A 12,641-nucleotide genomic window follows, 5' to 3' on the forward strand; every position below is an offset into this window, starting at 1 on the left:
CTTGGTGATTTGAATGGAAAAATTATTGGGTTGCCTTACTGACCACTGGACAGCCAGTGTCCACTGCAGCAATCTCATATAAAATCTTTGTCAGTGGTACAAGTATTACAGAGGTGGCCATAGAGCCATGGAGCTGTAAAACCAACCTGGCTGGGGTGATCGAAGAGAAGAGTTATGCAGCCTGATGTGGTAAAGTGGACAGTCTGGTCTGAGGCAGTCTTGCTATCTGAGAAACTGTTAACCAGGTAATAACCTATGAACTGCAGGACTTGATTGGGAGAAAGGTGTGATATATTTTAATTGAATATGATGGCCAGGTCAAGGGAGAGATGGAGCTAGTCTTTGGCAAGAGTTAAATGATGCTTGGTGGGACTGGTAAGGAGTCATTTGCCAAGGTAAGTAATACTAGCAATGTCATTTGAGCTGCAACCACTGCCATACATTTGATGAACAACTGTGGTGAGACCAAAGAGCAGGGCCCTGAACAGGAAGTGACTGGACCCCAGCCATAAGTGAAGATACCTCCTGGTATGTATGTCTATTTTGATGTGATAGTATGCATCCTGGAAATCTATCAAGCACATCCAATCATCCTTTTCCAATAATGGAAGTATGGACTGAACCATGATAATTCCAAACCTTCAAGTGTTTTACAAACAGATTTAGATAACTTAAGTCTAAAATTGGCCTGAGATCCCCATTTTTCTTTGGCACCAAGAAGAATCTTGAATAAGTTCTGAAACCTTGCATGTCTAGTGGTACCTTTTGTATGACTCTCTCTGCTGTCAGCTTCTCAGCCTTTAAGGCTGTGTCTTTCTTTTGGTGAGGTGCTACATTGGGAATGTTCTTTGAGCTCACTGGGGTAAGGAGTGGAAAAGGGAATGTAATAGCCTCTGGTAATTATAGTCTGCACTCAGACATCTTTGGTGATGGCTTCCAGGTACAGAGATAAGCTCCCCCTTACTGCCTCCAGAGTACAACAGATGGGGCAATTCTTCTGGAGCACTGATAAGGTTTCCCAGTAAATGGACCTATGAAGCCTTGGTTTTGCAGGCATCTTCTGCCATATGGGCAACATCTACCTTTAGAGTTCTCCTCTCTGCCAGAGGGAGATCTATCTACATAGGGGTTTTGGGAAAACATTGCAACTTTCAGAACCACATCTTCCTACACTTTTTCTGGTTTCTAGAAAAGGCCCTCTAAGGGGTAGAAAACCATATTCCAATGGCAGTTTTTCAATCCTGCTTGCACCTGGAAAGAGTCTCTTTTACTTTGGGCCCAAGCAAAATACATCCACCAAAATCAGCATTGATGAAGGACATCTTGAAAGGCTCCATAAAGTAACAATCACACCCTGGCATGCCTACAAGCCTTAATGCTTGAACCTGCAGCTCTAGAAACACCCGCTATAGTAATTCAGATCAAATGCATGAAGGCATTCGAGAGGGACTGAAGGGTAACCAGTTTGAAAGACATAGTCTTCTTGTCCTCCACAGTCATGGACCATGATAGGGACTTGGAAAGCTCCTTAGTCAAGTCCCTCTGAAACATTATTATTGTTACCAAATAACTCAGCGATTGGACATCAAAGGTCATTGATGCCTAATTTCACTTCACAAATTTGTCCAAGATGCTAGACTCTAAGTTAGGAGGATGGACAGTAGGATATTCCTTGGTGAGTACATTTTAGTGGCTGCTGCCATCACCATAACATCAACTAGGGAGCCCTTGCTCCACTGGGCAAGGTCTTTGGCTGCTACTAGATTTTTGCCTGTTTTGGGGGATGGGCTCTGCCACATCCAGAGCCTTGCATCCCCAATATTAAATCACTCCTCTTGGGAGGACCACCCAGGAAGTAGCTGAGCTGGTTGCAAAAGCCTCAAGAAAAACTGACTCCTCCTGAGAAGGTGCTTTGGAACACCAACCACCTTTCTATCTCAAAAGCTCAAGGATCTTCCCAAATGAAACATCGTCAAGGGGTGACCTGGTGGATCCCATCCCCTTCATTGAAGCCAGTGTCTTCTGTTAGTGACTCCTGCAGGGAGTCAATGTGCCTCCTTGCACATGTGCTTCCAGGGAGCTTTAACTGGGGGGGGGGGGTAATCTGAGGAAGACTCAGAAGTCCTTGAGGAGACCTAGAGGACTGTCTCAGGACTAGAATGGGCCAACGGTTGTGATGGAACAGAATGAGCAAGCTCATGACCCAGGGCAGGCAGTTGTGGAGGGGAAGACCTGAGGGGGGCAAGGAAGTACTCAAATAAGAGTCAAACCCACCTGACTAGGATAGCCCAGGGAATCCCTCTGACCTTGACTTGAAGCATAAATCAGGGCCAAGCTATCTAATCTAGAAACCCTGAAGAAAAGAGATTGGTCAGAGAATCTCAGTGTTAAGTCCCTACCCCAAGATCTGGTGCCAAAGCTACGGCTCTGAGATCACTCTGGCACCAACTCTGTCACAGCTGGCTGGATCACAGAAGATGCCCGAGTCGAACAGGACCAAACCAATGGATATGACACAGATAATCCTGGAAGTCTTGGATCAAACTCATTCAAAGCCAGGAAGTAGAATAGACTAGGAGTAACAATAGGGAATCTGAGATGGTTCCACAGGTCTGATGGGAGATGGAGCACAAAGAAGTCCCAAATGAATCTGGGTCCTGAGGAATTTCCACATCATCTTCTCCACATCCACTTCAGACAGGCTCATCCCTTTTTTAATTTCTATAATTGGGTTTCTAATACCATGACAGGAACGGATTCCATCCCTAAGTCAAAGTACAGTTAAAGTTCATGAAATTAGTATTGTTTCAATCTTTGATGTCAGCCAAAAGTGCTCTTCGCAGCACCTACAATGTGCCCAGTAATGACTCTTTCTGCAATTCGTACGGGATTCCATATATTGGTAACATATCTAAATACGATTGTAAATTCGTTTTTATAAGACCAATTGCTTCTTCTACTATTGAAACTGTATGGGTATCTTTCTTCCACATTGCTCTCATGTCTGCCTGCAAATCTTGATATTTTATGACTTTGTGTGTCTCTCTCTCTGTACACAAGACACTGTAGTCACTGGGTGTAGTGATTTCAATGATCAATGCTGCTTTTGTCTTTTCTCATGGAGCACCTTATCTTTTTTTTCACATCTGTCTTTTGAACTGTTGGTAATGGCTGATCATATGTGATGTAGACTTCATCATTTTCTATAATGCCTTCTGGCTCATGTTGCCAGTGTTTTTCAGCCACTTCAGTACGATAATGTTTGCACAATCCCCAGTGGAACAGTCTTGCCACATTATTATGCCTTTCAGTATACAATCCTTCTGCCATTAGTATGTCACAACCAGCAACAAGGTATGCGACTGTTTCCAGTTGTGTTTTACAAAACCTACATTTGTGTGTTTCTCCCACATGTTCAATGGACTTTGTAAACCAATGTGTACATGCCACCCTGTCTTGGGCCACCAATATTATCCTTTCATCTTTTGGTTTGAATTTTCTTCTCCTTAACCATGCTTGCATTTGATCCTAGAAGAACTGAAGCACAATGAGGTAGATGGTAGTCTTGAAGCCCTATGGACCATTTCTTGAAGGAATTAACAATGTAATCTTGAAGGTATCAGCTCCAGGGAGAATCCTGTTGACCTTCAAGAAGGTGACTTAGTGGAACAGCGAGTCAGATTAGAGGATGTAATTGAAGCTGAGGTCTTCCAAATTTTAGCAGGTGGAGCTGAAGCTTGAGCCAAGTGAGGACAGTGGTCAGGGGAAAGCTTCTTTGGCTCTTTAGATTTTTCAACTACCTTTTCAACTGTCTTTCCCACTTTGTCCCCTTTAGGTTTATCCATGAACTTCATGGCTGAATAGGAAGCTCCAGACACAAAAGAGGAGGAATTAAGCAAACCTTATAACACTAACCTATTTCTCCATTCTACCAAACCTCTATGGTTAAACCCAAGCAAATATCACAATCTACATCAAGTTGTCTGATCGCTAGACAGTATACACACTCTGATAAGCATCAGAGTTAGGGATTTTATTGCCACATGAAATACTTTTTTGAATCCTGTAGGCTTGTCTGACATTACTGGAGAAAGAACAACAGAAAGCAACAACAACAAAGAGAAACAACTAGAGAAAGTCTAATACTAGCAATGGTAACAAGAATATCCAGTATAAGGGGATAAAGGGAGAGGAATACCAACAATGGTACAAGATCTACTAGACTGCTAGTATAGTAAGGGTAGAAGGTTTGAGGCCTAAACATAAAACACTATTACCAATAATTTTTAACTAGCAGGAGGAGGAAAAGGAAAGTAAAGAGTCAAACAACTCCAAGTAAGACTAGAAAAAGAAGCTATAGTATCAAAAGCAATAAATTACTCATCTACCAAAGCTTGAGCTAATTCAACCACGTCTGAAAGCTGACAGTGGCAAACTACATCTAAGGTATTACACGGTTTGGGTAGGATTATGGGTAAGGGGAGGAGCTTGGGTCTGAAAAGTGGCCAGAGTTGGATCTGAGACCCACTGGTTGAGGAACAGATGAAAAAGACAACATAAAATTTATATATTACCCCTAAAAATAGCTGGGATCATACCACAGATAATTTGAGGGGACCCATACATTGGAAAAAGCATTTAGAAGATACCTCTTTCCATTAGCTGTACAGGGGCAGTGCTGGGGTAAATGTTCTGTTTCTCATTCACAGATATAAGGTGCACACGAAAATTGACAGGGATGAACTTAGTTTTATGTGGATGGTGAATATGTTCCACAGTAGTAGTATTCTCTGTGAAATGTAACTAGCCCTCCAAAACATTGTGCTGAAATTGCAGAAAAGGTTTTGATCCATAGACCAAGTATTTCTGATGTCATTTCACTTGCTAATGTGCAGTAAATCCATCCGTAATGGGTTGAGTTGGTCCACATAGGACATATTTTTTAGGCCTTGTATCCTTTTCGTAAGGTATCTCTGTGGTCATTCCAGTTGCTGCATGTGTCTGGACAGATATGCAGCAAATGCATTATATTCAACAAATGGTCTAATGAGGGCTGAGTAAAGGGGGACAATGACATCCCTAGATCTATGCACAATCCCCTTTGTGTATAAGCTGTGCAATACAGAAGGGCTTTCTTCAGTATTTCTAGTCTGGACATCAGTCTTTTTCATTACTTATGCAAAAGTTAAATTACAAGCTGATTTCATGTTGAAACCATGTTGCCATTGCATAATCATAAAGCTAATTTCTGCACCAGATCAGCATGAATGAGATAGACTTTCTTCCAGACACATCTTGCTCCTTTCCTTTTACGATTCTATGTGAATATTTTCCTCTGCTTCTTCACTGATCGCTTGTTCCAGTAAATCACTCTATCTTGCAATCTCAATATTTTCTGGATTGCCCTGATCCATTAAATCCACCAAAACCTGTGTTGATGATAACCCTCCTCCTTGCATGGTTTTCACCACAATCTTCTCACAAAACTTTCAATTTTCATGTGCTCCACTTCATCGTCATAAGTTCCTCTCTTCCCCTTCATCTTGGATCATTCTTCTCACAACTGCAGTACCCTCAGGCACACTTAGTGTTGAAAGGATTAGGGGATGTTCCTCTGTGCCTAGGCCAAACTGCATCTAGTCAATATGAATACAACATAGTATCTCCTGTGAAGAGAGGCCATTAGTTTACTGCAAGTAATCTGGTCAGCAGAGTATATGTAAATAAATAAATGAAATACCGCTTGCAGTGTAGAGCATGTCAAGCTCTTAATGCTGCTATTGTGTGAGCCCTGGTAGTCTCCCTGCCCTCAAGATAGGTAACTTAGTGCTGGGAGCTCAGTCTCATCCTCCCCTTCCTAGTCCCTCCAACTCCCATGCTGCTAGTTGAACATGGGTCATCTGGGTCACAGTAACGGCTTCATCCTTCTGCACAATGGGGCTAGGTGGAAAGTCATGAGTTTTGAACTGCAAGACCAATACAGGCTTCCTACAAACTTCATTAACTTAAACTTACTTTTGTTTTCTGATCTTGCACATTTTAATCTGACTAGGGAAATACAATATTTGGTTACCTGATATGTGTATGTATATGGTAGCTATGTTTGCTTCCCTCTTAGGAAACAGTAGCTTTCTCAGCAGAGGGTGACCTCCAAGTGAGCAGAAATTGAGTTGCAGAGATAAGGAACATTTATCAGAGTTCAACAAATTTAGAAAAGAACTCTTGTAGCTCCTGCATAAGAGAGTCTCCTGTTACTTCTTCAAACACCCCTTAAAGCTTAACGTCAAAATTACCATTACCAGTGCACCTATCCTTTCAAAAATTATTCTTCAGACCTCTATAATCCATAAAAGTTATATGTTACAAAGTATCTTAGACCACTACTAAACATGTAGTAGCCACAAGGTCCTAATCTGTAAAATAATAATCTGTAAATTATATTATTTTTTTAATGTTTTTCATGTTAGATGCTTAACTGTATATAAAGACTCATTCCATGTATACTTTTAAAACCACTGTACAAGTGTATTACTTTACATGTTTACAAATTTTACTATCTTGAACTTAAAAGCTGAAAGAAGATGACTATCTTGAACCTACTCTTTATATACATTGCCTTCTTTATTATTCCCATTGTAACTTTCAGGCTGTAGCTAAAAATAAACGCTGCTACTTTATGTGCTGCCTGCATGACCTTACTGCACTTGTTTAGCTACTCTGAGCTCAGGTTATAGACTGGCCTTTTCCTTTATTATTCTTCACCTTATAATTATTCTACTACGTGTTTTGGGTTCTTTGATCTCAGTCTCAAAACTTGCTCTACAACACAGATGAGCACATCATTATTTTTACACAATAAGATAAAAAAAACTCGCAAATGCAAAAGACATTGTTAGGTTTGCTTTCATTTATTTTTATTTTTTAGGTTCTTTGATCTGTTGATTTAGCTCATCTTTGGTTTTGTGACATGTACATTTATTACATTAAAATCATTTTTTTCTCCTGCCGTCTTGAGTCTATCCTGCCAATTTAGATTTCATCTGAATGGGTTATGCACAACTATTTGTCTGCTTGTGTATATAAATCCATTTATACATTATTTATATTCCAAACTCACCTGTTTAATGAAGACCTGTGTACCTCAGCCTGTATGGAATAAGAAATAGGAAAATCTTTTTGCAGACCAAATGTACACACTAAGCTAATACTTCAGGCCTCCCTTTGTCTATCACCATATAAATCTAAATAAATTACAAAGCCAAATTAAAATCACATACATTTCTTCAAATAAAAATCAAAGTTATGCAACCATAACTATGCATCTGTGTTGTCCATTTTCATTCTTCCTCAACTGATGGGTCTTGGATATGACCTTGGATATGACTTGGCCACATTTATTAGACTCTTGGACCCAACTCTCGCTCTCTCCCCTTTACCCACAATTCCCCAGGCACCCTGCAATACCTCAGATTGAGTTTGCTGCCTGATAACCAAGAGAAAGAACTAACCTTGGGGTAAAACAAAAGGAAGGGTAGTAGAAAAGACTGGGGTTCAAACCTGGGAGGTTCCAAAACAACCATAAGGTCACTCCAGAAATTAAAGGGAAGGAGAAAGGTGGTGGTGCAGTGGTACCATTGTCACCTCATAGCAAGAGGTTCTCCCGTTTGATTCTCAGCTGGAGTGCCTTCTGTGTGGAGTCTGCATGTCCTCCCCATGGTTGAGATTTTTGAAGACAATTAAAAGAAAACCATTCCTGTTACCTTTAGACATTGAAATAGGGTAATAAAACAATGATTTGGTGCACAACTTAAAGAATTGTTTGTCCAGCTTGGTGGCTCCTTGTTCGTTGTAAGATCTGAGGTATTGCAGGGTGACTGAGACATTGAGGCTAAAGGAATGAGCTCGAGCGTTGGATCCATGAGTCTAGTAAAAGCTGCTGAGCTGGATCCGAGACCCATCAGTTGAGGAACAAATGAAAAGGACAACATCAGATACATCTTTGGTAACTTGTTTCCTATAAATGATCACTTGAAATTACATGGTGCAAAGTTTGCATTGCTAAGCACATGGCTCATTATATAATAAAATAACAAATATCTTGGCATCCACCGAAAAGCACAAGTTTCTAAATCACTTGCTCTCAAAGGGTGCAGTAGAAGCTAGCTGAGCAGGACAGACCACACTTTACTTTATTCCTAGCAACAGCATCAAGCTCACTCTGGGAGATCTTCAGGCATTCCTAAGCAAGCCTAAATACACTGAATGTGAGTATACTCTGGAACTGTACTAGGGCCTCCTCCCAGTTGGCTGTAGCTGGCATACCTCTCAGGAAAGGTATGCAGGTCTAGCCTCACAAGGTGCCCAAACCACTCCAACTGATTCCTCTCAACCCAGAGGAGCAGTGGTTTAAATCCCAAGATCCTTCTAGCTTTTCAAGCTTCTCACTGTTTCATGGGTAGTGTGAGTCACTCTGGAACAGGCTACCCATCTATGTCAAGCAAAGTTCATTAGCACTCTTCAAGAAAAATCTTGATGAGTGGATGGGAAATAGGAAATACACCCCGGGGATCACTTCTGTGTCTCTGCTCGACAGTGGCAGAGGAAAATAACTTTCTTGGGTGGCATAAGCCAGGAAACCTTGTTGGCTAGGCTTACGTAGGCCCTTGGGCCGATAGCCTAGTACCCTACCTATGAAACTTGCAAGTGGACCTGATTTCTGCCAGTTGTAGTCACATTACTACAATACGGTCAAGTCTCAAAGCTCATGACCATGTATGGGTGAGGATAGGGACATAATGCTAACAGGTAAGTAAGAGCTTTAATGGAACTCTAGCTTTGCTTCATAATTAATGCCCAATACAAGGTCTGTATCACTGCTTCTGCTGCATCCATCCACTGGTCAGTATCCAGATTCTCTGTATCTTCACTCATGAAGACCCAAAATGCTTGCATTTTTCCAACTGAGGTTGCTGCTCCCCTGACTTGCAGTTAGCAATGCATTCCTTTCTATGACAGAACCTTGACCTTTGACATACAAGTGTGAAATTTCACATAAATGCATCATACGCAGTAGCACACTACAGATAACAGACACTTATGGTTAAGAATATATCATCATTTGGGAACAGCAAAGATGCAACCTTCATGTCTCCAGTAGTGAATGTTCTCTAAGCCTCAGGTGCACATTATATGCAAAATATGGCTAAAATTAAAGTTCAGAATTCCCCTTCCTTCTAATAATGCTACAATAATTTAAAAACTCAGAGGAAAAATAAAAGGTTAGTTAGACAAATAATGTTACATTTTAGACTACATTGATGTTCATATGAAGTAATGTTACATTTTAGACTACATCAATGTACATATCGCAAGATAACAAACATGGGAATATAGCTCCAACTTAATGTTTACTTTTAAATGAAACTCTGTATCATAGCTAGTATTTGGTAAAAATAGTCACAATTCATCCACGTCATCAACAAATCTTGTATCCTTTTAATTCTTTCTGGCATTTATTGCCATTAAAATTGCTCTTTTGACATTGTCTTTTCTGGGAAAGTCCACCTGGGCTGTGAAAGAAGTCCCTTTTCAGTGGCGGCCTGAGAGAAAAGAGCCAATTTACAGTAAAGTATTCTGTTATACATTAATACATTGGTACTAAGTAAAAAATATTGACTAGGCAACAGTAAATTCACTGTAGAAAAGTTCAAGTTTAATGTGAATTACATTGGAATACATTAATACATTGGTATAAGGAAAACATAAAGATCACACAATAGGAAAAGACATTTTGATAGTAAATAGTCAAATGTTAAAGTAGAGAGAAAAGGTGAGTGCTCCATATGTATAGGAAGTAAGCATAGTGATAGCGGGTAAAAGTATGGTGAGGATAGAGTCAGAGGTGTTGTTTTATGGTGCAGGGTGGGAGCTAACTGGGAGGGGAGTTATGGTAGGTCTGAGGCAGAGGGAGTGGGCGAGTGTGGTTAGTTAAAATCAACTTCCATGAAGTGCACTGACTCAAACTTCTTATCTGACTCTGTGGCACAGAGGGATGCAGCCCTGTCTATGACCCAAACGACCCAGGTACAATTAACAGCTCTGGCACTGAAGGAACTAGAGAGGGAGAGAGAAGGGTTAATGGGTTTACCCACTTGCCTCTCTAAGGAGTGAGGGTGTTGATGCACACATTCAGGGCATATGTGCAAAGCATGACTTCCCTGACAGAGGCCAGAAAATCTCTCTGTGGTGCTTAACACTAGATGGCCAGGACTTGTCCTGCTAGCTAAGTCCCTTGCAAAAGTTAGGAGCAGCTCAGTGCCAATACCCATTGCATGTCCACCTTTGTATTGCTTGCTAAATATGTGAAAGTAGTTAGGGGCATAAGCATAAAACTTTAATAGCTTCCTTAATGATGGCTCTTACGACTGACTCCCACTCATGAGGTGCCACAGGCATATGACTGATGGGGAGAACCAGGTTCAAATTTCTCATAACAGTGTTCAATGCACATAGCCCTTTCATCAAGACATCAGGCAATGGGGGTGGTGTGTGACTCTACTTTCTTCATGTTTTTTTCCTGTTTAGGCACACTACCCATACAACTAACTCTATATTCAGCAAAAAGAATGATATGCAGGCAGAAACAACCCAGCACAAGAAATGAAAACAACAAATATAGACATGACTACAAAACTGGGAAAACAGTGATCTCACAAAATTACAAAGCCTTTTATATCACAATCATAACACTGTTCCTGCAATAAAGATTACAACACTATTAATTTCACAGCAAAATGACAAAGAATTCCAGCATGATACTCCTACAAATATATCGGCATTACTGGATAATTTTCTCAAATATAAATTAAGAGTTCTTTAAAAATCAGGTAAAATGAAATAAAGAGCAGGTCAAAAAGAAATACTAGACTTACCAATGAGCAGACCAAATTGCCTGCATGCCATAACAGCAGCAAACACAGTGGCCCGTTCCTCTGAGGAGGTGGCCCGCGTCAGGTAGCCAAAGATGGAAGCAACAGCTCCTGTACCAATTCCTGAAAGGCATAAATGAACTGCTTCAGTAGATAATGTCATCAGGAATGATTTGTGAGCAGAATAAGTACATAATAGGGTGCTTAGATGAGAAAAAGTGAATGTGAAAGGTGCATTGGAGTGAAAAACTAAAGTGAAATCATTGGCGTGGCAAGCAACGTCATAAGTGATATTTATGTTCAAGGCTAAAGGTGCTTTTCATTATCCTTTCACAAACCCTGAAGCCTAATTTCTTAGCATTAGCATTCAAGAAGAAATGCACTCAAAAGTCTAGGACTATACATTAGGTCCATGTACTGCACTACAAGCCGTCTGAAAAGTGTAATAAATGTAACTTAAGAAAGTTAACAATCCTGCTGAACAGCAAACAGAATGTGTGCTCAGGTGCTATGCCTCTCAGCAGTCTTGGCTAAAACTTGTTAAATAATAAAGTTAATGTATGCTGACAAATGTTAACAGCCTACAAGGATATGTTTTTATAACACACTATTTGTGTGATTAAGATTTTCATAATTTGTACATTTCAAGAAGTATACAAACAGTAGTAGAGCACAAAGAGGATTACCAGCCTCAAACAGATGACCTACGCAGACCGTCTCAAAAAACTCCAGCTTTACTCTGTCACGTAAAGCCTACTCAGAGGTGATCTCTGCCTAACATACAAAGCTATGTCAAACCCGGAGCTGTTGGACATGCTCCACGTAAAGAAATCCCAATCCCTCCAAGCTACACGCTCTAGGGACCTAAACCTTGTCACCACAATAAACAGAACATGCTGGAGGGATAGATTCCTGTCTCAGAGACTTCCCGTACTCTGGAACAAACTACCTATCTATATCAAACAAACCTCCTCATTAGCCCTCTTCAAGAAAAATCTTGATGATTGGATGGGAGATAGGAAATTCATCCCAGGGATCACTTCTGTGGCTCTGCTTGACAGGGGCACAGGAAAATAATTTTCTTGGGTGGCAAAAGCCAGGGTACCATTTGGCTAGGCTTATATAAGCTCTAGGGCCAATAGCCTAGTACCTACCTATGAACCTATGTCTGTACAGAATTTCAACATTTTTTCAGTTACCTCCCACATCCTGAAGTTGTGTTGTGCTGTAGGAAAACTGGCAACCCTTCAAACTGGTCATAGGTGTGTGTGTGTGTGTGTGTGTGTGTGTGTGTGTGTGTGTGTGTGTGTGTGTGTGTGTGTGTGTGTGTTTTTGAAGAATTGGTGCTCTGTTTAAGATCAGTTGCTCTACTTACAGCCTTGCACCCAGTGAATGCCAATAGTAGCACTGTTTCCCCTACTATCTTGAATTGAATTAAGCAGGTAATTGAAGAATAAAATAATGAATGATTAGCTACAACTGCTGTACTAGTGATCTCAAATTCAATACCTGAAGGGATTGGCAAAGTACCAAATATCTTATAATACAAAACTCTATACCAAATACAGAAGAAAAATAAACACACTTAGTACTTGCTTAGGCCATACTGACTCAGCCTGTTCCATGATACTTTTGGTTAGTATTTCCAGTGGGTAGTTTGGACTACTATTATTTTAAAGCAGTTTCCAATTTTACCTTTTTAAAGGAATAACA

The 12,641-nt window shown here is 40.5% G+C and overlaps 1 protein-coding gene across 2 annotated transcripts in view; it reads right to left on the minus strand.

Moving 5' to 3' along the window:
• LOC122801105 (major facilitator superfamily domain-containing protein 8-like) overlaps positions 1–12,641 on the minus strand; it is a 1,359,614-nt gene that overhangs the window by 876,422 nt on the left and 470,551 nt on the right. Inside the window, exon 4 of one of the 2 annotated variants that reach the window (XM_044070627.1) lies at positions 10,932–11,051. The exons of the other annotated variant lie outside the window; for it this stretch is intronic. Within the exon in view, the coding sequence (XP_043926562.1) occupies positions 10,932–11,051 (120 nt within the window). The remainder of the gene's footprint in view (positions 1–10,931; positions 11,052–12,641) is intronic. 2 annotated transcript variants of the gene reach the window in all.

This window comes from Protopterus annectens, chromosome 4.part1, assembly GCF_019279795.1.
Source record: "Protopterus annectens isolate FY-2018-M chromosome 4.part1, PAN1.0, whole genome shotgun sequence".
Taxonomy (NCBI): Eukaryota; Metazoa; Chordata; order Ceratodontiformes; family Protopteridae; genus Protopterus; species Protopterus annectens.